At 43.8% G+C, this 26,552-nt stretch overlaps 1 protein-coding gene across 1 annotated transcript; it reads right to left on the bottom strand.

Annotated features, from left to right (window-relative positions):
• Positions 1–1,175: 1,175 nt before the first annotated feature.
• On the bottom strand, positions 1,176–26,064 carry LOC120030629 (coiled-coil domain-containing protein 149-like). Its single transcript, XM_038976059.1, has 12 exons — positions 25,986–26,064; positions 13,863–14,024; positions 13,559–13,597; positions 11,465–11,572; positions 11,232–11,348; positions 10,851–11,023; positions 10,393–10,465; positions 10,038–10,122; positions 8,935–9,079; positions 8,570–8,646; positions 3,619–3,732; positions 1,176–2,317 (listed from the first exon to the last, which is right to left on the bottom strand). Exons 1-12 carry the CDS (start codon positions 26,034–26,036, stop codon positions 1,773–1,775), a joined length of 1,689 nt encoding a protein of 562 aa, XP_038831987.1. The 5' UTR covers positions 26,037–26,064; the 3' UTR covers positions 1,176–1,772.
• Between the last annotated feature and the right edge of the window lie 488 nt (positions 26,065–26,552).

Here is a 26,552-nt window from a genome sequence, read left to right as displayed (position 1 = left end):
GAGACGCGGGAGGATTCTGACTTCCCACAGTGCAAGCGGCAGGCTGTGACAGACCATCAGGGATCGGTGCAGGGAGGGGAGGGGAGGGGGAAAAAGTGAATTGTCAACTTCAATCCATGTCACAACTTGAGCAACCCAGCGAGAGCAGCTGAAATTGCTCACTTCTTCAATGCCCAGGGCTCTCTGAGCGGCAGTCCGTTTTGGTTGACTAGTACAGGGCAGGTCACGCATTGTAACCTAGGTTACAGTCTCACTTCTACAAAACGACAACTACCAGCTCCACGCCACTGCTCAGAAAATAACAAATGTGTAGTTCTACTGTTTACCCCTTTGAGTAGTTAAATTTCACACAGACATTAAAGTCAAATTAGGCAAGATACCGGAGGATGAGGAACCCCCTTATCGTGGTGAATTGGCACGCAGGTTAGGCATTTCGCTAAAGCCCAAGGCACCACGTCGTTTCACAATTTCATTAGCAGCAAATCCCATCTGCTTTATAAAGTCATCAGATTCCTCGAAACGCCTCGCCAATATGCCAAATAAGCTGGCTGGCAGCGGGCCTACTCTGTGTGTGTGTGTGTGTGAGTGTGTGTGTGCGTACTGCGTACACACCATGGCTTCCCGGAATTCTATATTTTTTTCTTCCTCTATTTTGTGTCAAAGAGTAAAAATAGCAAGCAGCCTTCTGCAGAATAAGCACTTCATGGATTCTGGCTTTGATGCCGTTTGCTTGGAGAGGCCAGCTGCCACCTGAATGTGGGAAAAACTGAATCTGAATACCTTAGCAGGGCCTGGACTTTGGCTGTAAGTGTCTGTGTGTGTGTGTGTGTGTGTGTGTGTGTGTCAGAATTTTGGGGCAAGTACATGGAACTTTGTGTGACAAAATTAGTCAATGTGTTTACGTACAAAAGTGTAGTAAGACTGTGTGTGTGTGTGTGTGGTTATGCAGCTGGTAAACAAAGCTTTATAAGAGTAGACAACCATGACAATCAGTTGGTTGTGAAAACAAGGACATTGACATTCCTCAGGCAGCACTGAGGCCCATATTGATTATACGTCTGTGCTCCTATGCAACAAGTTAGACATGTGACACTGCAAGATATGACATTCAAAAAGTCAGTCAAGCTCATTCAAATGGATTTTAAAATGTAAAATGATTTAAATATTCCAGTGTATATAAGGCACATGCAGTCACAAGCTATCATCTACTTTTCCATTAGAAACAGAATAAGAAAATGGCTCCATAATTGATTAGTGACTGTAACTATAATCTATATACATAAAGCTACAATAATACAAATACATTACAAACTCTCGAACAATGTTCTTCACAGATTTCCATGCAAATCTAATACATTCATCACACTAACTCACAGTGGCTCCTGTATGTGGGCAACGGAAAAAAATAAAACAGCTCTCATTTAACTAGCAACCCTTAGGAATAAACAGGAAGCAAACAGCTGGGATTATCCTACCATGGAGGCAGTTTGCAGGGGGACTTTGCTATCTTTGCTATTTTCTTTGCTAAATTACTCCTGTAGGACATTAGACTTGCAAGTGGATTGATTTCAAGATTGTCTGCTCTTTTCAGAGCAACAACACTATCTAGATGCAAAGTACACTTCAGGCACTGACTGTCAATGGGAGGCTGAGAAAGTGTTCTCTCTATCCATTCTATAGACTCACGCAAAGAATGGCTGGGAGCACAAAAGGGGTGTTGGTCTACATTGTGGAAATTTTGCTAGTGAGTAGTAATGCAACCAAGACAAACATCACTTTTCAATGATTGTCGCTATGGCAACTGTCACTCTGTCCTGATTGACAGTGCAGGTCCCACCCATCTGTGCCACCCCAGTCTGGGGTCTTGAATATGGAAGCTGGCTTAGAGGCATCTTCTGTGTCAGGGAGTCCTGTGCTTGATCATGGCAGGTCGAATGACCCGCCTCAAGGGTGTCATCTATGGTAGCTTGCCTTACAGGCAGCTGTGGGAGTTCACCCAAGTCTGACTCCGCCTCTAAGGGTGGGGCATCGAGCGCCAGGGCCGCCTCCTCTCCCTCCTCCACTGTGGAGCCCAGCTCCTCGTCCACTTTCACCTCATGCCCCTCCTCCTCCACGGGACTCTGCCCCTCTTCCAGCTCCGCGGCAGCCTGCTCCTCCGACAGCGTCACAATCTCCACTCCCCGCCTGTCACTCAGGCAGATGCAGTTAGCCTCCGCCCCGTCACTGGGCTCGGGTGCGCCCTCCCCGCCGACGCCATCTGTGCCAAAGTCACCGCCAGCTGTGGCCCGTTCCCACGACGATGCTCCCATTCTGTCGTCTAGTCACATTGGGAGAGAGGAGAAGAGTTCATTGTGAGAGGGTAGTTATAATGAAGCTGTAACTCCCTCTAAACTCTACCTAGTGGTAAACTGTCCTCCCGGAGAGCTTCTGCTCCTCCTAATCTGCTATAACACAGCTGGTTCAGCTAATCAAGGTTTTGATAAGCAGCTGAAGCATAGTCGAGTTTTAAATCAGGTGTGTTTGAGCAGGACTGGAACAAAAGTTCCCCAAAGCCCATTAGTAAGCTAGGTTGAGTTTTTCCTTCTACATATACAGTACCTTAACAGTCCTATCAGGGCCAGTTTCATAATGCGCCTCAGAGTAGGAGTACTGATCTAGGATCAGTTTTGCTTTTCAGATCATAATGAACAAGCTCGTATGGACAAAGGGGCCTGATCCTAGATCAGCACTTCAAAACACCAACGTGTTCGGTGCTAGGGGACGCAGTCTGCTGATATTTGCATGTTGCTGTAATGCTTGATAGTGGTCAAAAGACAGTGGTGACCCAACCAAATTCCTGTCGGTCCTTAATCTGCATGCTATATCCAACCAGCCTGGGTGTATGTAGAGCTGTGTAAATGGATTATGCATGAGTGTAAGCTATGTAAAATCAACCAAGTTAAGTGAGTGAATATGCAGTGTGAACGTTACAGACATTGAAAACAACTCCACACCACATTACTCTGAGCACCTGTAAAGAGTTGATAGTCAAATCCTCCCTTTAAAATTGACAGAGAATTAAGATGCCATTACAGGATTAAATAACTAGCCACCCCTACTTCTCTTTGGAGTTGGAGGCTATTTCAATAACTTGTGACTCAAGCACTTCCACGACAAAGGGCTAAAAATAGCGACGCCCCTAAGTTCTGCTTCCTCTCCAAAATATTTCTCCCATTCCGCGGATTACTGACCCATATTTGTGAATGTTCAGTCAAAAAGGTTAAAGACAGACCACAGAGAACACTTGCCCCCACAAAAGAGAAGGAAAGAAAATTCACACCAGCATCCATATTTATAGGGCCCCCCTTCCAAAAACACACCAACTTTTTGAATGTCAGCGGGCGAGAATTGTGCTCACATTTCCAAAATGCCATGGCATTTGAGGAGCATCAGGTACTTAGCCGTCAGCACCAATGAGAGGCCAGCGTTGGAGGAGAGGCGGGAAAGGGGACTGGGCGCAAAATGAAGAAGGGTGTGCGGGGAGAGGGGGCTGGAGCTAATTACAGAGTTTCAGCCTCTGCCCGGGGGGGCGACGTTTAACGAACGGCGAAGCCCAGTTACACACAATTACACACTCACCTTTAGGTGGCTGCGTTGCTGCGTGCGTGTGTGGCTGAGGTGGGCACGGCATGATGCTGGGCGATAGGAGCTCGGGTCGCTGGCTCTCGCTCAGCATAATGTTGTCTCGTCCCCCTGTTAACCCAACAAACCCACAGGGGAACAAGAGTTACCTTCTGGGGGAGTTTTCCCCCACCCAGTCAGAAAATAAAAACACCCAACAGACACAGATGCTAAAAACATGAGGGTGGTTTTCAAAAAAGGTGCGTGTGTAAGCAGGTAAGGACTGCGCGTGCTCCTACACACAGATAAAGTCATACTCATCCAAAATGCACACACACACACAAAACTGTGCTCATAGGAAGTGGCTGCAGTTCCTTGTCATCAGTCTTCATTAGTGATGGCTGCACGCCTCCTGGGCTGACGCCATATGCTACTCACAGGGGACCGTGCACCGTATACCAGACATCACACACATACCCACGCAAGCACAAACACACTCGACACAAACTAGGGTCACTCAAGTGTGAATTACGAACTAAAACATTAAAACAAACATAAACAAAAGCAGAAGAATGCTAAACATGGATGTCAGCATGTGAAACATGTTGACTATCAAGCATGAATGGCACAAACACTTATGTTATGAATGCAGGGCACTGCTCATCTTTTCTATAGTACACCAGGGGTTGGGGTCAATTCCTCTTCACGTTAATCTATGGCAATGGATGAACACTGTACTTTGATTGTCCTGTGAAGTTTCCCCTTTTACTTTCCTCGAAAGCTGTTTATGAAAAAGGACTCTGCAACTTAGTTTCTGTACACCTCATTTCACACATTAGCATATTCATCTTAAATAAATGCCCATTGGGATACATGCACTGGCAAGGCTAAGTAATACTTCAAACTTTCATCTGGACGCTAGCCCTCATACAGGCTGAGAGCCTTGCTCGTTCGGAGTTGAGAGGGCCTTTGGTGACTTGAGTTTCTCAGGCTGCTTTTTAAAGCCAGTATTAAAGTGGTGATTATGTATGCAGAGCAGGGCCTGGGCTGAACGCAGCAGGTTTCAGCCCACGCCGTGCTCAGGAGGAGGTATGGAGGAGTGGGTTTATACCCTCCTGACAGCTGCCCATCCATCCGTCCATTCCTCCTCTCACAGACGTGCGCGCACACACACACATTAATAACTGCACACACTCTAAGAGACAGACACCCCAACTCGCACACACATATGCATGCATGAATGCATTAATCCTGAAGCCTATTTCTGCCAAAACATATCCTACATACATGCTAAAACAAAGAAGTACTACCTCCATGAATAGAACTGCTTCTACCTTTACACTGACACCCAAACGATAACACCCCATACTGTAGGCCTATCTCCCTCATCCAAAACAGACATCTGACATCTCTCTGGTACCCAGCTTCTCTAGTCCCTACACCAATCTGGTGTCTTATTTTGACAACGAGGCAGGTCTGTCACACCCAATACACCGTCTGTATGAGATGCCGGCCCGCGCCCTCACGGACGTTGATCCGCGGAGAGGTGGCAACAACGGCAGGGAAGAGTTTGGGAGAGAAAATAGAGAAATCTTTGTTTAAAAATACCTGGGTAATACCATGTCTATCTATCAGGCCATTGCACAATGTATCTTCTTCTCCAGTGTAGTAGGCTACTGTATATGCGAGTCTCACCCCGTTTGCTATTGAGTGTGGCTGATGCGCCCAGACAGGCTTTCAGTCTGCGTGTATTCCAGCGCTCATTGAACAGGGGATCGCTCCCAGGGGGGGTTTGGGTAGTCGAGTAAATCACAAGTCTATTTGAGTGAGTCGCTTTTTTTACTCTCCCTTTTAACTTGTCGTTCGGGAACAACAACGCATGGCATCTCCAATGTTTTGACTCGGGGCCTGCCCCCAAATCAGCCCCTCTTTTTTTCACCCCGTCGTGTCTGTCCATCTTGACAAGGCCACTCTCTCTCTCAATCTCCATCTCACCCTCTCCCTCGGCCCTACGCCGATTGTGGTGGACAGAGTCATGAGGCACTTTGGGCCTCGTCTACAAATCCCCTAATAACAGCACATTCCCCTAAATGTGTTTGTAATGTGGGCAATCATTTTCAGTAATGGATGCTTGTCAGTTTTATGGCGGAGAATGACAGTCTCATGACAGGCGAGCTTCATCGAGCAACAGCTCGCCACCTAAATCCCACCAATGCACTTTAAACACAGCACAACACCCCCCTCTGGTGCACACTGGAGAAACTGTTCTATAATCTCAACGTCTGACTGGCATGTCTGTGCATTATACATTTGCTGTTCTTTCCATTAGATTGAGGGAAGCTGTTAAACTAGTTCAGATATTTACTAAATCATACGCTTAAAAAGTTAGTCTATTTCAGTATTTGAAAGCAGTAGGAATTGCCCATTTCGCAGGACTCTTATGTGACAGCATCAAGCTCCCCAAATTACCTGTCACTCATTAACCAGTAGTTTTGGAACACATATATTTGTCCTGTTTCACTGCATGTACAAGTGGGTAACCTGTACGAGTGTGAGGTGTGAAATGGAAATGCGTTTTTTTGCATATCCCAACTCCCCCCCCCGAAACATCGGAGAGTGGGGTCACGGCCAGGGATCAGCCATTATTTACGGCGACCCTGGTTAAGTGCAGAGCGACAGATTTTTCACCTTGTGGGCACGAGGATTCGAATTATATAAATATAAAAACGCAACATGTATAGTGTTGGTCCCATGTTTCATGAGCTGAAAAGATCCCAGAAATGTTCCATGCGCACAAAAGCTTATTTCTCACAAATTTGTTTTCAACGCCGTTAGTCAGAATTTCTCCTTTGCCTAGATAATCCAGCCAGGTGTGGCATATCAAGAAGCTGATTAAACAGCATCATCATTACACAGGTGCACGTTGTGCTGGGGACAAAAGGCCACTCTAAAAATGTGCAATTGTGTCACACAATGCCACAGATGTGTCAAGTATTGAGGGATCAGGCAATCGGCATGAATGTCCACCAGAGCTGTTGCCAGATAATTACTCTACCATAAGCTGCCGCCAACGTCGTTTAAGAGAATTTGGTAGTACGTCCAAACAGCCTCACAACCACAGACCACGTGCAACCACGCCATCCCAGGACCTCCACATCCGGTTTCTTCACCTGAGGGATCTTCTGAGACTAGCCAGCCGGACAGCTGATGAAACTGTGGGTTTGCACAACCAAAGAATTTCTGCACAAACTGTCATCAACAGTATCAGGGAAGCTCATCTGCATGCTCATCGTCCTCACCAGGGTCTTGACCTGACTGCAGTTTATCGTCGTAACAGACTTCAGTAGGCAAATGCTCACATTCGATGGCCACTGGCACGCTGAAGAAGTGTGCTCTTCAAGGATGAATTCTGGTTTCAACTGTACGGGGAAGATGGCAGACAGCATGTATGGCGTCGTGTGGGCGAGTGGTTTGCTGATGTCAACGTTGTGAACAGAGTGCCCCATGGTGGCAGTGGGGTTATGGTATTGGCAAGAATAAGCTACAGACAATGAACGCAATTGCATTTTATCAATGTCAATTTGAATGCACAGAGATACCGTGCCGAGATCCCAAGGCCCATTGTTGTGCCATTCATCCGCTGCCATCACCTCATGTCTCAGCATGATAATGCATGGCCCCATGGCGCAAGGATCTGTACACAATTCCTGGATGCTGAAAATGTCCCAGTTATTCCATAGCCTGCATACTCACCAGACATGTTACCTATTGAGCTAGTTTGGGATGCTCTGGATCGCCGTGTACAACAGCGTGTTACAGTTCTCGCCAATATCCAGCAACTTCGCACAGCCGTTGAAGAGGAGTGGGACAACATTCCACAGGCCACAATCAACACCCTGATCAACTCTATGTGAAGGAGATGTGTCGCGCTGCATGAGGCAAATGGTGGCCACACCAGATACTGACTGGTTTCTGATCCACGCCCCTGCCTTTTTATTTTTAGGTATCTGTGACCAGATGGATATCTGTATTCCCAGTCATGTGAAATCCATAGCTTGGGCCTAATGAACTTATTTCAATTCACTGATTTCCTTATATGAACTGTAACTCACTAAAATCTATGAAATTGTTGCATATTGCGTTTATATTGGTGTTCAGTGTAGCAACCTTTCGGTTCCTGGCCCAACGCTCTAACCGCTAGGTTACTTACCTGTAGTTGTACCGACATTCAAATATATACAAAAGACGGACTCACCTTTTATTCTGATAAACGGAGCAGTAAGTAGTCTCTCAGGAGAGACTGCTAACACAAATGTTATGAATCGAGTAACCAAACTGAGTAGGTGGCCATTGTGCAAGTGGGATTTAGCTCTGGGTTCCGAGGTTAAGCCGTAAGTGACTACATACAGCAGGTGAGAAGATCCCAACAGGTGACATGAATGCACAAGGAGTGGCCTTGGGCTGGAATGGAGGTAGCATTAGGGCGATGGATATGAGATGGCAGTTTTGGGGATGATGCCAAGGTGGCATGACACAATGGAAGGCATGGGCTAAGAAGGGCGGTATATACAGAACACATACTCCCTATTCCCAGAGAAACGTGGTAGGTCAGGCCTGTAGGCAGCCGCAGCCAGGGAGGAGATACCCAGTTAATAACACAGCATTTCATTGGACTGTTCACCACCAATTGGTCCGTTCATTGGTAAATTGAAGTATCAATAAAAAAATTCTCAATAGATAAAGCTGGGTAACATTTCATCATACAGTCCCATTGGAGCTAGCATTAACCAGATATTTGCAAAGAAATGTTGGTAGACAGTGTGTTTGCTAATGGTGTGGTGCATTGCTCTCTGTAGTGTTATTTAGCTGCAAGAATTAGTATTATCCACCCAACTAAAACCCCACTGTCTATGATTTACACTCATGTCAATAACAGTCAATGCGTTCGAACAACATTATTGGAACCAACCTGGAAGACTCCACAAGCCGGACACCTCTAATGTCTTCAACTTCCTCTCCAGCTCAGCAACTCTATTCCCCAGAATCCTGTGTGGAGAAGGTAAACTGGATGGTGAGTCACAAGGTCCCTTATGGCCCAGTGGCCAGACTGTAAACTAAGTGTGTCTCCACTGTTTGACTAGTAGGAGTGGAGAACAATGTGTGGCGAGGTTTATGAACTTACTATGGGTAAAGGTCAATGGAGACAAAGCACACCAGACGTAAATAAAGGATATGAAAGAATAAGAAAGGGAATGTGTGGGCTGTGTGTGTGCGCGCGCATGTGTGTGTGTAGGCCTGTGTGTACTGTAGAAATGTGTGTGCCAGTGTGTATACCGGTTGGTGTGTCTCTGGTGCTGAATGACCAGGTTCTTCTCATGGATGGTCTCCAGCAGGGCTGTGGCCAGGGACTTTAGGTCAGAGATGGACTGGGGCGTGGCCGGGAGACTGCAGCCCTGCTCCTCAGACAACAACTCCTGCACTACAGACACACAGACAGATGAGCGAGCGAGAAGATAGCAGGAAGAGGGATAAAGAAAGGGGGAAGAGTAGTAAGTCGTTGAGAAGAAAAAAATAAAAAGACAGGAAGGGAGAGAGGAGGGGGAGAAGAAAGGGGAGGACATAAGTGAAACAGAGTGAGGGAGATGAAAACAGATAGCGAGACTGACAAAAATAGGAGAGAAACAGTATATAGACAGGAGCGACACACAGGGTAGATGAGAGGGATAAAGAAAGAAAGAAAAAGCGAGAGAGTGAGTGAAAGAGTGACAGAGCGATAGAAACAGCTGTCTGTACAATAGGTTACCTCCCTGCTTCCTCTAGCTTGAACTGCTGCCCTACTGTGCTGGCTCTGCCGAGAACTGTCAATCAAGACCTATGCTTTGTATGTCTGCCAGAACTCTGAATACAAATTAGGACGAGTCTCAGGTGTTTCAAAAGTTAGGCACTGGAGACTAACATAACTCTAATGAAGAAATAATGTCTACTTCAGACAGAATGGGCATTACAGGTACTTATTTTATTATCTGGAACCCTGGTGGTGTAGAATAAATATGATAGGCTTTTACAAGAGCTGAAAATAGCTTCTACACGTCAGTGTGCTACTGTAGCTTGATTTCTTCAAGTAAATAATGTAATGCAACTCGCACTGCCACAATACAGGTTCTAGAATAGATCCTTCAAATCTCAGGGAAGGTTAAATCATTGCAGTGGGCTTGCACTCACTAGCTAGTTAGTTCACATCTTCTATACTTATGCGTCACTGGGCTATGCATTACCTAGATTCAATGACAGAGGAGCTCACTTAGAAAGTTCCTAACTGCTCTTCTCAGATCAGTTGCTCCGACCAGCATCCTTATCTTACTCACTACAGAGCTACCAGTCTGAATTGGGACCTGCCATGTGGTAGCTGGACGCATCTGTATGCGATGGTGGTGTACCTTGTTTGGCAGAGAGGACTCCTGTTAGAGCACTGCTGTTGGACTTCCCAGACAATTTAGAGCTCTTCCTCCTCTCCAACGCAGTCTGCAAAACAAATACACCCACCTCTATCAGCTGTCATCTCTAACTCTCTTTGGGACTGTCAAGAGACACTGGCTAGAATTCAATGTAATTGCAATGCAATGTTGACACAGCGCCTTTGTTTACTGCATGCACACACACACACCTTATTCTGAAGTATCTAAACGTGAGGAGAGTCTGACGGTAAAGAAAGTTACTTGTTACTGCAATGCGGGTATTGAGCCCACTCTCACAGACAGACAGAATGACAGAGACAGACAGACACCTCTCTACCTTGTATTTCATGATGTTAGACTTCAGCAAGTTCACCTCCTCTTGGACTTGGTTGAACCTCTCATGTAAATACCTGACAGAGGGAAAAAATAGTTTTAGATTAATCTTTCTGGGCAAAAGAAGAAACAAAAGCAGCAGCAAACAACAATTCTTCAACTAGAAACACACACAGAACACCCTATGCCTACCTGGAATAGCAAGACATTGAAATAGTGCCAACCTCACAGTGTATGAAAATGTCTCCTATGGTGTACAGAAGTAAAAATAAATTGTGCGTGCATAGCCTAATATACATTGGGGGGTATTTAATTGTGTTGAACATTGTGTGGCATGTCATTTTTTTACCTACCATAATTGAATGCACTGACTGTAAGTTACTCTTAATAGGAGCTTCTGCTAAATTACTCAACTGTAATGTAAAATGTAATACTAGCAGAGAAAAGTCCACCCCCCCTCACCTGTTCTCCATACAGAGGGCATCCACGTCGATGATCCGGGTCTCGTGGCCACCCAGGATATGGTTGAGCTCCAGGTTGAGGCGCTCAGCCTTCTCACTGAACACGCCACGCTCTGCCTTAACATCCTCCAGCTCATCAGTCAGTGCCTTAACACTGTTCTCCAGCTCCTCCATCTGAACACACAGGGAGACAGTGGGCGAGAGAAACAGCGAGAAAGCGAACGAGAGAAACAAAGAAAGCGAATAGGACACGGTTGTCTCCTATCTTCCATTTTTGCACTATTCTGAAAGTGCTGAAGAAGAAGAGGCACTGGGTCGTGTTCATTAGGGCACAATGTACCATAGAAAAAGAGCATTCCCATTGGACAAGATCCCTTCCCACCTGTAGCCCTGCCTTCTCCAGTTGGTGGACCAGGTCTTCTCTCTCATGGGCGGGGAAGTGGCGTGCCCCCACCTCCTCATCCCCCAGCCTCTGTCTAGTGATTGTCATCCTCAGCAGCTGTGGACCAGGGAGAGACGGGTCAAATAGAGGAACAGATTCACTGAGTTAGTATGAAAGATGTAGGTTTGTGTGTGTGTGTGTGTGTGTGTGTGTGTGTGTGTTTGATGCCCTACCTTGTTATCCCCCTGGGCCTCTGCCAGTCTCTGATTCAGCTCCTTCACCTCCTCGACTAGCTGTTTCCCTCGCTCCCTTGCGTTTCTCAACAGCTGAGCCAAGTTCACCTGGGGAGAGGTCAGAGAAATAGAAGAATGCTTTTACTAATTCATACGAGACATAAATGTCGTCTTCTGCTGTACCCAACCCCTCAGACACACAAGGTTGGCGATTGAAAGAGCAGGATCAAGTCAAGTCAAACTGGGAAAGCGTCAGATAAAGCTTTGTCCATCATATAAACATTGTGATAAAAGTATAACATATGTAACAGTTTGAGGGATATAGAGTAGAAGTCGGAAGTTTACATACACTTAGGTTGGAGTCATTAAAACTCATTTTTCAACCACTACACAAATTTCTTGTTAGCAAACTATAGTTTTGGCAAGTCAGTTAGGACATCTACTTTGTGCTTGACAAAGTAATTTTTCCAACAATTGTTTACAGACAGATTATTTCAATTATAATTCACTGTATCACAATTCCAGTGGGTCAGAAGTTTACATACACTAAGTTGACTGTGCCTTTAAACAGCTTGGAAAAATTACAGAAAATTATGTTATGGCTTTAGAAGCTTCTGATAGGCTAATTGACATCATTTGAGTCAATTGGAGGTGTACCTGTGGATGTATTTCAAGGCCTACCTTCAATCTCTGCTTTGCTTGACATCATGGGAAAATCAAAAGAAATCAGCCAAGACCTCAGAAATAAAATTGTAGACCTCCACAAGTCTGGTTCATCCTTGGGAGCAATTTCCAAACGCCTGAAGGTACCACATTCATCTGTACAAACAATAGTACGCAAGTATAAACACCACGCAGCCGTCATACCGCTCAGGAAGGAGACGCGTTCTGTCTCCTAGAGATGAACGTACTTTTGTGCGAAAAGTGAAAATCAATCCCAGAACAACAGCAAAGGACCTTGAAGATGCTGGAGGAACAGGTACAAAAGTATCTATATCCACAGTAAAACAAGTCCTATATCGACATAACCTGAAAGGCCGCTCAGCAAGGAAGAAGCCACTGCTCCAAAACCGCCATTAAAAAAAAGCCAGACTACGGTTTGCAACTACACATGGGGACAAAGATCATACTTCTTGGAGAAATGTTCTCTGGTCTGATGAAACAAAAATAAAACTGTTTGGCCATAATGACCATCTTTATGTTTGGAGGAAAAAGGGGGAGGATTGCAAGCCGAAGAACACCATCCCAACTGTGAAGCACGGGGGTGGCAGCATCATGTTGTGGGGGTGCTTTGCTGCAGGAGGGACTGGTGCACTTCACAAAATAGATGGCATCATGAGGAAGTAAAATTATGTGGATATATTGAAGCAACATCAAGACATCAGTCAGGAAGTTAAAGCTTGCTCGCAAATGGGTCTTCCAAATGGACAATGACCACAAGCATACTTCCAAAGTTGTGGCAAAATGGCTTAAGGACAACAAAGTCAAGGTATTGGAGTGGCCATCACAAAGCCCTGACCTCAATCCTATAGAAAATGTGTGGGTAGAACTGAAAAAGTGTGCGAGCAAGGAGGCCTACATACCTGACTCAGTTACACCAGTTCTGTCAGGAGGAATGGGCCAAAATTCACCCAACTTATTGTGGGAAGCTTGTGGAAGGCTACTCGAAACGTTTGACCCAAGTTAAACAATTTAAAGGCAATGCTACCAAATACTAATTGAGTGTATGTAAACTTCGGACCCAAAATTCACCCAACTTATTGTGGGAAGCTTGTGGAAGGCTACCCGAAACGTTTGACCCAAGTTAAACAATTTAAAGGCAATGCTACCAAATACTAATTGAGTGTATGTAAACTTCGGACCTACTGGGAATGTGATGAAATAAATAAAAGCTGAAATAAATCACTCTATTATTATTCTAACATTTCACATTCTTAAAATAAAGTGGTGATCCTAACTGACCTAAGACAGGGAATTTTTACTGGGATTAAATGTGAGGAATTGTGAAAAACTGAGTTTAAATGTATTTGGCTAAGGTGTATGTAAACTTCCGACTTCAACTGTAGCATGGGCATTAGAGACAGCTTAACTTACCTGGTTGCGTTTTTCAGGTGGTAAAGAAGGATCTCCATCCTGAAAGAAATAAACATTTTACTAAAAGTTGATTCAGAGCATGAACAGTGGTCCCATTGTTTTGCCCTCAAAATACTAATGCTAAGCTCTATCAAATTTAAACAAACATTCATGGGTCACTGATTTTCCAGGTCCATAAACCACTTTTTAGAAACCATAAAACAAAGTCAAAGTAGTCATTTGGCCGGATTATCACTTTAAGGCAAATCATTACAGATAAAGAAGATTTCTAAACATTGAACATAAATCCTATAGACAGACTCACAATGAGCTCCCTGTACTTCTTCTTGAGTCCTTGGTGGTGTTCTCGCAGCTGGTTGGCCATCAGCTTGTACTGGTCTCTCTCCTGTTGACAGGTGTCCAGCTCTTTGGACAGGATCAGGAGGGCCTCCTTCTTGCTGTCCAGCTTACGCTTACACACCAGGAACTAAGAAACAATATAGGGGAGGGTACGGAATGGGAAGTAACACTGGTTCCTACTGTGGATGCTCAAGTTACATGTTCGGATGTCAAAGGAAAAAACTATTGCTCCCATTGTGATAAAGTGTAAGGACAGGTTTGTATTTCAGAAAGTGTGGGCTTTGCACCAATCGTGTTGAATAGCTTTCATTTCATTCAAAGCTTTGAAAGGTGAAAATAATATGGTGAAAAACTAAATCAAGGCCCTTTCATTAAGTTAACAGGAAAAATAAAATGAGGAAACTAAACAGTTAAGCGGTTACAACCACGGTACTACTTTCCAATTAATGTCATCCTCACTTTTGCATACACAGTTTACTGACAATTCAAGACCTTGGGACTATAAAAAGGTTCTATCTGCGCAAAGCATTGTTCTGAGATATTCAGCGGGGGGGGGGGGGGGGGGGGGGGGGGTGCAATCGCAGACAGAACCGTATGGCTCTGAAATGTCATTCTTGGTTCAGCCAAAACGTTTTATCTGGCCCAGAAAGTTACAATTATTTCAAATTCAATTGAAAAACTCCAGACATTTAATGAATAACGACAACACCCTTCCTTCTTTCTAATCACATCATCAAATTAATGTTCATCACACATTTGTTAAAGCAATATTTCCCTAAAATGATAAATACACCTTATCATATGGATAACTAGCAACATTGCTAAAGTTTAGCTCTGGATGAGTAAACTGATATATTTGTCTGGTCTCTGACATCCAAAGTCAGTAAATTACTTGCTAGTTATCAATAAAATGTTAGTAATTTTAGTGAAATACCTCATCCATGGAGCTTTTCGTATTGATATAGAACAAGACAAAAACAGCAATGCCTCTAAGGGCCTTAAACGTGCTCTAAAGCACCTGTATTTATTTGTTTGGGTTTTTACCATAAAGAGCTTCTTCTTCAGAAAGGGTGATATAAAAATTAATTCTAAGTAATTACAAAAGAGGACCAGAACCTATGATATTAAAAATAAAGGACTTGAGACTATACGGTTCTATCTGCAAAATGCATAGTTTTGAGATTGAGTATTTTTCAAGTCCCAGATCTCAGAACTGTTGTGACATCTTCCTCTTTCGTGACTCAATAAGTATATCACTTTACATACAAGTACAGTGCATTTGGAAAATATTCAGACCCCTTGATTTCCCCCCCACTTTGTTACATTACAGCCTTTTTCAATCTACACACAATACCCCATAATGACAAAGCAAAACCAAATGTAGAAATTTGTGCAAATGTTTTATAAAATAAAATAAAAAATGTACATAAGTATTCACAGCCTTTACTCAGTACTTTGTTGAAGCACCTTTGGCAGCGAGATAACAGCCTCGAAACATCTTGGGTATGACGCTACAAGCTTGGCACACTTGTATTTGGGGAGTTTCTCACATTCTTCTCTGCAGAGCCTCTCAAGCTCTGTCAGGTTGGATGGGGAGTGTTGCTGCACAGCTATTTTCAGTTCTCTGCAGAGATGTTCGATCGGGTTCAAGTCCGGCCTCTGGCTGGGCAACTCAAGGACGTTCAGACACCTGTCCCGAAGCCACTCCTGCATTGTCTTGGCTATGTGCTAAGGGTCGTTGTCCTGTAGGAAGGTGAATCTTGGCCCCAGTCTGAGGTCCTGAGCAGGTTTTCATCAAGGATCTCTCTGTACTTTGCTCCGTTCATCTTTCCCTTGATCCTGATTGGTCTCCCAGTCCCTGAAAAACATCCCCACAGCATGATGCTGCACCGTAGGGATGGTGCCAGGTTCCTTCCAGACGTTACGCTTGGCATTCAGGCCAAAGAGTTCAATCTTGGTTTCATCAGACCAGAGAATCTTGTTTCTCATGGTCTAAGAGTCCTTTAGCAAACTCCAAGCGGGCTGTCATGTGCCTTTTACTGAGGAGTGGCTTCCGTCTGGCCACTCTACCATAAAGGCCTGATTGGTGGAGTGCTGCAGAGATGGTTGTCCTTCTGAAAGGTCCCGGACCTGCTGTGTTCGATCTGTCTGTCGAACTCTGAATGCTCGGCTATGAAAAGCCAACTGACATTTACTCCTGAGGTGCTGACCTGTTGCACCCCTCTACAACCACAGTGATTGTTATAATTTTTCTAGTCACCGTGCTTCTGCATTGCTTGCAGTTTGGGGTTTTAGGCTTGGTTTCTGTATAGCACTGTGACATCGGCAGATGTTAAAAGGGCTTTATAGGCACTGGAGGAACTCTGGAGCTCTGTCAGAGTGACCATCGGGTTCTTGTTCACTTCCCTAACCAATGCCCTTCTCTGATTGCTCAGTTTGGTCAGGCAGCCAGTTTTAGGAAGAGTCTTGGTGGATTCAAACTTCTTCCAGTTAAGAATGATGGAGGCTACTGTGTTCTTTGGGACCTTCAACGCTGCATAAATGTTTTGGTACCCTTCCCCCGAGCTGTGCCTCGACACAATCCTGTCTTGGTGCGCCATGAACAATTCCTTTGACCTCACGGCTCGGTTTTTTCTCTGACATGCGGTGTCAACTGTGGGGCCTTATATAGACAGGTGTGTGCCTATCCAAATCATGTTCAATCAATTGAATTTACCACAGGTGGTTTCCAATCAAGTTGTAGAAACATCAAGGATTATCAATGGAAACAGGATGCACATGAGCTCAATTGTGTCTCATAGCAAACTTAAGGTATTTCTGAAATTTCTAACAACCCGTGTTCACTGTCGTTTTGGGGTATTGTGTGTAAATTGATGAGGGAGAAAAATGATTTCATCAATTTTAGAATAAGTCTAACGTAACAAAATGTGAAAAAAGTCACGGGGTCTGAATACTTTCCGAATGCACTGTTTTGCAGATAGAACCTTATAGCACCAAGTAAAAAGGTGTTTGCGGCCTCCCGAGTGGCGCAGCTGTCTAAGGCAATGCATCGCAGTGCTAGAGATATCACTACAGACCCAGGTTCAATCCCAGACTGTGTTGTAGCCTGCCGCGACCGGGAGACCCATGAGGCGGCGCACAATTGGCCCAGCGTCGTCCGGGTTAGGGAAGGGTTTGGCAGGCCCGGGATGTCCTATTGCACTCTAGCGACTCCTTGTGGCGGGCTGGGCACATGCACGCTGACTGCGGTCACCAATTGGACGGTGTTTCCTCCGAGTTAAGAGAGCAGAGTGTCAAGAAGCAGTGCGGCTTGGCAGGGTTGTGTTTCGGAGGACGCATGTCCCTCGACCTTCGCCTCTCCTGAGTCCGTACGGGACAAGACAAACTACCAATTGGATATCACAAAATTGGGGAGAAAACAGGTGTAAAAAAATGTATAATCTGGAGTTTTCGCAGATAGAACTATCTAATTAAATGTTTATCGTAAATGTACATCTCACATGTAAAGGACCACCTAAAGAGAAACTGTGAATGTAACCGATGTGAAATGGCTAGCTAGTTGGCGGTGGTGCGCGCTAATAGCGTTTCAAATCGGTGACATCACTCGCTTTGAGACCTTGAAGTAGTGGTTCCCCTTGCTCTGCAAGGGCCGCGGCTTTTGTGGAGCGATGGGTAACGATGCTTCGTGGGTGGTGACTGTTGTTGATGTGTGCAGAGGGTCCCTGGTTCGCGCCTGGGTCGGGGCGACGGACTAAAGTTAAAACTGTTACATGAATAACTAATTTTTTTACACCAAAATGTCAGATAGAACCTTATAGTCCCAAGGTCATGAATTAGTACAGAAAAAACAAGTCCAAGAAATGATCAGCCCAATTATTGACTAAAATACATCTCATAGACAGTAACACTTGTCAGCTAACAGTAACAGGTAAATCACTTGTAACTTGACTTACAGTATCACCAGTGTGGCTGCTAGCACAGCACTGATGGAAGAATAAACAGTTGCCTATGCACAGTATGCATTGTGTGAAGATAAGAAACACTGGAATATTCATGTGGAACCTTCCCCCCACCCCACATACAGGTTGTCATGATAACAGGCACTCAGTTATGCAAAGGATATAGAAGTGATAACCAGTAGTAGCAAAGTGTAATATCCGCAGTAAGGACACGACACAGCCTTCTGAATGAATGAACTAACTGTGTTCCCTCAGCCATCATACCTGGTGTGGTCCAAGGAATGACTGTGTGATTGGTACACTTTTTGTGCAAACATTGAGTGTGTGCTCATTCTGAAGCCCAATAACGGGTAGGAGATTACAGGTTATAGCTGATTATTATTAAAATCGAGCCATTTTCAAATTCTAACCCACGGGATAACGACTGCCCCCTCTCATTGAAGCCACGGAAGTTAAAGTCCGACTGCGGTACTGCAGGCATTGTTTGCAGAAAACATGATCTCCCATTATAGTAAATGGAAAAATCACCATCGTTGTGGTCAATCTGTGTAAAAAATATAATTGTTTCTAATACACCAGATGTATATGCTTAAACCAAATATTTTTTATCCTTTTTGTTTGTTTGTTTAAATCACACACATAGGAAGTTAAGGATAATTGGGTTGGTAATAGCAGCCTGCAGTACCCTGGTCGGCCTTCAACTTGAGTTAAAGGTGCTGCATGGTCAATCTGTTCTCTGCAGTTATAGTGATAAGGCCTCTGCAGAAGTCAGGGCATTCATACTTTTTGCACTTCGCGGTGCAGCGCAGAACTGTTCAGCAGAGCTGTTGTGAAGGACATTTTCAAGGAAGTGAGTTTGTGTTTATACAGGACCTCCCGCCCCCAACTACCGAAAACCAATCATGTTAATGCGGAGATATATGGAGCCCTCTGCACGGTTACAAAAATTGGGATGCGCATGGCTATGCGGTACGGAGCTCAATTTGGCCTCTGCATGCCTCTGGAGGCTCCGCAATTGCGTCACACCCTCCATACGGAACCTCCAACCACATTTTCGGATCAAGCATAAATTAGCTCTTAGTCAATAAGAGGGGGCAGCACTGAGCTAGCCTGCAACGTCACTTCCTGGAGTAAAGCTAGAGGGAGCCCAAAATAGAGCCTAAAATCTGTCTCCTCCAGCAGGTGGTGTTTACATTTTTTTTAAATCATAAATTCACTCACCAAGCGAGAAGTTTTTGTATGAGGTCAATGAGAGTATCGAATTTGGTTAACACATTTTTTTATAGCTTATTTGCTACATGTGGTTTATTTGATCGAATGGAAGTATCATAATGATTAGGTTGTTACGAGTGTAGTGATAAGTAGGACACGTGACATCCCGGCAACTTTGAGAAAAAAGTTTTATCGGAATTGTGCCTGGTAGTTACTAATTACCACAGCCAAAGTTGTAAACCCTGCCTATTTCCATTCTTAAAATGTGATTGACATTAACCTTAACACCGCTAACCTTATCCCTAGCCTTGAATTAAGACCAAAAAGCTAATTGTTGTTTTCATGAATTTTTACAAATATAGCCCATTTTTACTTTGTGGCTGTAGTAACTAGTGGAAACCGTTGTTCCTATTGTTCACACGTATCTGCTCTTTAATTGTCTAGAATGGTCCCATCTGATCTTGCCTCCTCCCGATGGCATTCCAGTTTTGAAGACATTTCTTTTCATTAAAGCAGCCACTAGAGTATCTGGTCAATATAATGGATAATCTGTGGAGTAGTTCAAACTTCAACTTCTTCTTGTTATTGATGGCATGTCTTGTTTTGAGTGGTTTTAAATTGATTTCATGTCAATGCTAATATGGCTCAAATTCTCTAGCTAGCCTAACCATCAACTATGTATTTGAGAAATAAGTGGTCATTGTGCAAATGTATTTATGTTTTCAATAAATATTGTAGACCAAATATAGCTTAAATGTTGTCAACATCATTGTTGTTGCTAAACAACCAACCCGTCTATTCATGGTTTGCATGTTTAGTCACAATATTGTTTTGAATGTTCGTTTTGGACTGATGCCCGACTGAGCATTCTACTCAATGCATCGTCAATGAATGCTGATGAAAATTTCATCAAAAGTGCATTACAGTGGATTGGAAATACAATGACATTAAGAAGTAGGCAAATAATTAGCAGGAAACCTTTTGTCATCATTTTGATGCCGCCATATCGACTTTAGATGCAGCTAAACTAGCTAAGAATAAAGGCACCAGATTTTAGCTAGCTAACATTCGCATTGCTAGCAATTTTTTATGAACTTTAGCAATTTTTTTTTAGGCAAGTCAGTTAAGAACAAATTCTTATTTACAATGACGGCCTGCCGGGGAACAGTGGGTTAACTGCCTTGTTCAGGGGCAGAACGACAGATTTTTAGCTTGTCAGCTCGGGGATTCGATCTAGCAACCTTTCGGTTACTGGCCCAACTAGACTACCTGACGCCCCAGCTAATGACCAGTGGTGTAAAGTACTTAAGTACTTTCATTTTTTTTTTTACCTAAGTCACTTTTTGGGGTAATCTGTACTTTACATTTGACAACTTTTACTTCACTACAATCCTAAAGAAAATAATGTACTTTTTACTCCATACATTTTTCCTGACACCCAAAAGAACTCATTAAAATGTTTATTCTTAGCAGCACAGGAAAATGGTCAAATTCACACACTTAAGAGAATATCCCTGGTCATCTCTACTGCCTCTGATCTGACAGACTCACTAAACACACATGCTTTGTTTGTAAATGATGTCTGAGTGGAGTATGCCTCTGGCTATATCACACACACAGTACCAGTCAAAAGTTGACACACCTACTCATTCCATTTTTGCATTATTATTTTCTACATTGTAGAAAAATAGTGAAGACATCAAAACTATGAAATCATGTAGTAACCCCAAAAAAGTATTGTTAAACAAATGTAAAATATCTATATCAATTACATTCTTCAAAGTGGCCACCCTTTGCCTTAAATGACAGCTTTGCACACTCTTGGCATTCTCTCAACCAGCTTCAAGAGGTAGTCGCCTGGAATGCATTTCAATTAACAGGTGTGCTTTGTTAAAAGTTAATTTGTGGAATTTCACTTCTTAATACGTTTGAGCCAATCAGTTGTGTTCTGACAAGGTAGGGGTGGTATACAGAAGATAGCCCTATTTGGTAAAATACCAAGTCCATATTATGGCAAGAACAGCTCAAATAAGCAGAGAAACAACAGTCCATCATCACTCAAGTACTTTGAAAGTTTCTTCAAGTGGAGTCGCAAGAACCATCAAGCGCTATGATGAAACTGGCCATCACGAGGATCGCCACAGGAAAAGAAGACGCAGAGTTACCTCTGCTGCAGAGGATAAGTTCACTAGAGTTACCAGACTCAGAAATTGCAGCCCAAATAAATGCTTCACGGAGTTCAAGTAACAGACACATCTCAACATCAACTGTTCAGAGGAAACTGCGTGAATCAGGCCTTCGTGGTCGAATTGCTGCAAAGAAACCACTACTTAAGGACACCATTAAGAAGAAGAGACTTGCTTGGGCCAAGAAACACAAGCAATGGACATTAGACCGGTGGAAATCTGTCCTTTGGTCTGATGGGTCCAAATTGGCGATTTTTGGTTCCAACTGCTGTGTCTTTGTGAGACGCAGAGTAGGTGAACGGATGATCTCTGCATGTGTGGTTCCCACCGTGAAGCATGGAGGTGGTGTTGTGATGGTGCTTTGCTGGTGACACTGTCAGTGATTTATTTAGAATTCAAGGCACACTTAACCTGCATGGATACCACAGCATTCTGCAGCAATACGCCATCTCATCTGGGTTGAGCTTAGTGGGACTATCATTTGATTTTCAACAGGATAATGACAAAACACACCTCCAGGCTGTGTAAGGGCTATTTGACCAAGGAGAGTGATGGAGTGCTGCCTCAGATGACCTGGCCTCCACAATCACCCGACCAAAACACAATTGAGATGGTTTGGGATGAGTTAGACCGCAGAGTGAAGGAAAAGCAGTCAAGAAGTGCTCAGCATATGTGGGAACTCCTTCAAGACTGTTGGAAAAGCATTCCAGGTGAAGCTGGTTGAGAGAATGCCAAGAGTGTGCAAAGCTATCAAGGCAAAGGGTGGCTACTACAGTTGAAGTTAGAAGTTTACATACACCTTAGCCAAAAACATTTAAACAGTTTTTCACAATTCCTGACATTTAATCCTTGTAAAAATTCCCTGTCGTAGGTCAGTTAGGATCACCACTTTATTTTAAGAATGTGAAATGTCAGAATAATAGTAGAGAGAAGGATTTATTTCAGCTTTTTTTTCTTTCATCACATTCCCAGAGGGTCAGAAGTTTACACACACTCAATTAGTATTTGGTAGCATTGCCTTTAAATTGTTTAACTTGGGTCAAACCTGTCGGGTAGCCTTCTACAAGCTTCCCACAATAAGTTAGGAATGGGCCAAAATTCACCCTGACAGAGCTGGTGTTACTGAGTCAGGTTTGTAGGCCTCCTTGCTCGCTCATTCTTTTTCAGTTCTGCCCACAAATGTTCTATAATATTGAGGTCAGGGCTTTGTGATGGCCACTCCAATACTTTGACTTTGTTGTCCTTAAGCCATTTTGCCACAACTTTAGAAGTATGCTAGGGGTCATTGTCCATTTGGAAGACCCATTTGCGACCAAGCATGTCAATTAGCCTATCAGAAGCTTCTAAAGCAATGACATAATTTTCTGGAATTTTTTAAGCTGTTTAAAGGCACAGTCAATTTAGTGCATGTAAACTTCTGACCCACTGGAATTATGATAGTGAATTATAAGTGAAATAATCTGTCTGTAAACAATTGTTGAAAAATTACTTGTGACATGCATAAAGTAGATGTCCTAACCGACTTGCCAAAAAACGAGTTAATGAAAAACGAGTTAATGACTCCAACCTAAGTGTATGTAAACTTGACTTCAACTGTACATGATTCCATGTGTTATTTCATAGTTTTGATGTCTTCACTATTATTCTACATTGTAGAAAATAGTAAAAAATAAAAACCCATGAATGAGTAGGTGTCCAAACTTTTGAATGCTACTGTATAACAAGGCAATTAGAAATGGCAGACGGGCTCATTTTTCTAACTTGATCACTAATAATCAGAATAATTTGAGTGCTCGTCGACCAAATCCTGCACCTGCAAACCTATGTGAACTTTCCTCCACATCTAAATGTGATGAGTTCACGGCATAAGATAGCCAGCCTAATGTTTGTTATCAGACAAGCAAGACCTGATGAGAAGTTTGATGATATGTGCCCTAGCCCACCACGCAAAGGCACTATGGATTTATTTTCCCTGGTTGACACAGGCACGCTCAGGAAAGTGACATCACAACTTAAGCCTTCTACCTGCCTTCTCGATCCTATCCCAACCACCTTCAAAACAGTTTTTAATTGCATATTTGAAGAAGTGCAAGCTATTGTTAAAATCGCTCACTATTCACAGGCACTTTCCCCACTGCACTAAAAACTGCTATGGTGACACCCCTTCTGAAGAAAATGTATCTAGATTCTTCAGCTCTTAGCAATTTTAGCCCAATCTCCAACCTTCCATTCTTAAGCAAAATTCTGGAGAAATTGGTTTTCAAACAGCTTAATTACATTAAGTGCCAAGTAACTCATTTAAAAAAAAAAATGTTTTATTCCAATCTGGTTTTCAGGCCCACCACAGCACAGAGACAGCCTTAGTTAAAGTGGTAAATGATCTTGGAGCCAACAGAGTCCAAACAGCTCTCTGTCCTTGTACTCTTGGATTTAAGTGCTGCATTCAACCCTATTGACCATGATGTCCTTCTGGACAGACTGGAGAGGTGTGTTGGCCTCTCCAGTCCAGTTCTAAATTGGTTTAGGACCTATTTAACCGGTCAAGAGTTTGTCATCACCCTTGGTGAACATAACTCAGAGAAAATAGATATCACATGTGGCTTTCCACAAGGTTCGATTTTCGTTACGGTACTGTTCAGTATATATACACACACGTTATCCCTTGGCAGTGTTATCAGAAAGGTCAGCATTGATTTTCAATGCTACGCAAACGATACACAACTTTACATTTCTGTGTCCGAGTATTTTAGCTCCACAGAAATTATTAGACCCTATTAGTGATTTAAATATCATGGCGCACAACTTCATCTAGCTAAATCAAGACAAAAGCAAGGTACTTATTGTTGGGGCCAAAGCACAGAGAGAATACTGCCACATTTTAATTCACGGGCAATAAAGATAAAATCCCAGGTAAAAAAAACCTAGGTGTTATTTCAGATTCTGAACTCAATTTCAAATCACACATTAGGAATGTGACCAAATTAGCTTTTTACCGCCTGAGGAACATCGCCATTGTGTGGCCGTTTCTCTCTCAGGCTGATACAGAGAGACTCATCCATGATTTTATTACAAGCAGGCTTGACTACTGTAATGCTCTCGTCTGGTCTACCCAAGAAAGCCATTGGTCAACTGCAAAATGTACAGAATACTGCAGCACAGGTGTTTACCAAGACCAGACGGAGAGCACACAATACATCGGTTTTAAGGTCTCTGCACTGGCTGCCTGTCAGTTTTCGAATTCATTTTAAGATTTTATTGGTTTTTAAAATCAATCTATGATTGTGCACCCCAATACATGTCAGACATGCTTTTAAGTTAGACTACATGACCAAAAGTATGTAGACACCTGCTCGTCGAACATCTCATTCCAAAAACATGGGCATTAATATGGAGTTGGTCCCACCTTTGCTACTATAACAGCCTCCACTCTTCTGGAAAGGCTTTCTACTAGATGTTGGAACATTGTTGCGGGGACTTGCTTCCATTCAGCCTCAAGAGCATTACTGATGTAGGGCGATTAGGCCTGGCACGCAGTCGACGTTCCAATTAATCCCAAAGGTATTCGATGGGGTTGAGTTCAGGGCTCTGTGCAGGCCAGTCAAGTTCTTCCACACTGACCTCAACAAACCATTTCTCTATGTGTAACAGTTTAACTTTACGGGCGTCCCCTCGCCCCGACCCAGGCGCGAACCAGGGACCTTCTGCACACATCAACAACAGTCACCCACGAAGCATCGTTACCCATCGCTCCACAAAGGCCGCGGCCCTTGCAGAGCAAGGGGAACCACTACTTCAAGGTCTCAAAGCGAGTGACGTAACCGATTGAAACGCTATTAGCGCGCACCACCGCTAACTAGCTAGCCATTTCACATCCGTTACATATGGACATCGCTTTGTGCACTGGGGGGAAAAGGCCTTAGCCAATCTGTTGCCACAAAGTTGGAAGCATAGAATTATCTAGAATGTCATTGTATGCTGTAGCATTAAGATTTCCCTTCACTGGAACTAAGGGGCCAGCCCAAACCATGAAAAACAGCCCCTGACAATTATTCCTCCTCCACCAAACTTTACAGTTGGCACTACGCATTCGGGCAGGTAGTGTTCTCCTTGCATCCGCCAAACCCAGATTCGCCCGTCGGACTGCCAGATGGTGAAGCGTGATTCATCACTCCAGAGAATGCGTTTCCACTGCTCCAGAGTCCAACGGCGGTGAGCTTTACACCACTCCAGCCGACTCTTGGCATTGCGCATGGTGTTCTTAGGCTTGTGTGTGGCTGCTCGGCCATGGAAACCCACTTCATGAAGCTCCTGACTAACAGTTATTGTGCTGACGTTGCTTCCAGAGGCAATTTGGAACTCGTAGTGAGTGTTGCAAACGAGGACAGACAATTTTAATACTTGGCGGTCCCGTTCTGTGAGCTTGTGTGGCCTACCACTTCACAGCTGAGCCGTTGTTGTTTATAGATGTTTCCACTTGACAATAACAGCACTTACAGTTGACTGTGGCAGCTCTAGCAGATTTGGAGGATTAGTGTTAAAAATACGTTGTGATAGGCAATATGCGCACACACAACCATATAATTATTCAAATTGGCTAGATAATAGTAACAAAATACGTATCTCGAAGTAGACATTTAATTTCTCTTTCCATATGGCTAACCAATTCTATATGCTAAGCATCACTGATGGCTCACGCAACCGATTGTCACAGTGTTTTTGCAGCGCACTCACCTCGCTCACCAGGCCTTGCCAGTCACTTTCACTCCTTTTCGAAGAATTCATAATTTCACAGCCTCTTCCAACACGCAAATTTCACGGTTTTCCTGTATTAGTTGGTACGCTACTGTCTTCAGCAAGGTGACTTCTCTTCTTTTGACTCCTCCTCCGCTTCGCTGCATCTATGGCAGTTCTATTAAGCTGGCCCGCACTGAACCAGCCTCTGGCCCATCACGTGACCGGGCGAAGTCGGTGAGGGAGGAGCGCCAATCAAATCGAATAGCAATCTGAGCCGCTTGGTTATGTTGTCAACCAGGCAGCATGGTCAAGCGTTCAGATACATATACATATTTTTTACATAAAATATATGTTCTCATTTTTGTTTTGAGCTGTCGGACAGAGCGGGATACCTGCCTCAAGTCTGGGAGACAGCCTAGTTCCATATCGAATGCAATCAACTTTCAGCCGGTGCAAAACACGCCATCACGGGCGTCCGGGCGAGATTAATCGAATCCCCTCTGTTATTACTCATGTCAGCTGTTGCAGGTGGGCGGGGATGTCCGGGTGGGTTGGCAGAGGATG

The sequence above is a fragment of the Salvelinus namaycush genome, chromosome 36 (assembly GCF_016432855.1).
Source record: "Salvelinus namaycush isolate Seneca chromosome 36, SaNama_1.0, whole genome shotgun sequence".
NCBI lineage: Eukaryota > Metazoa > Chordata > Actinopteri > Salmoniformes > Salmonidae > Salvelinus > Salvelinus namaycush.
The sequence above is the reverse complement of the archived record's forward strand: the minus strand, read 5'-3'. Positions and strand labels throughout refer to the sequence as shown.

What these genes read in the sequence shown, in the direction of transcription:
- LOC120030629 (XM_038976059.1), bottom strand. Translation starts at nt 26,036, where the DNA reads ATGAATTCTTCGAAAAGGAGTGAAAGTGACTGGCAAGGCCTGGTGAGC. An exon ending in AGGCCCAGGGGGATAACAAG is followed by an intron (nt 11,349 to 11,464) that starts GTAGGGCATCAA and finishes CCTGGTCCACAG; the next exon opens with CTGCTGAGGATGACAATCAC. An exon ending in GCCCTCTGTATGGAGAACAG is followed by an intron (nt 10,466 to 10,850) that starts GTGAGGGGGGGT and finishes TCCCTCTGTCAG; the next exon opens with GTATTTACATGAGAGGTTCA.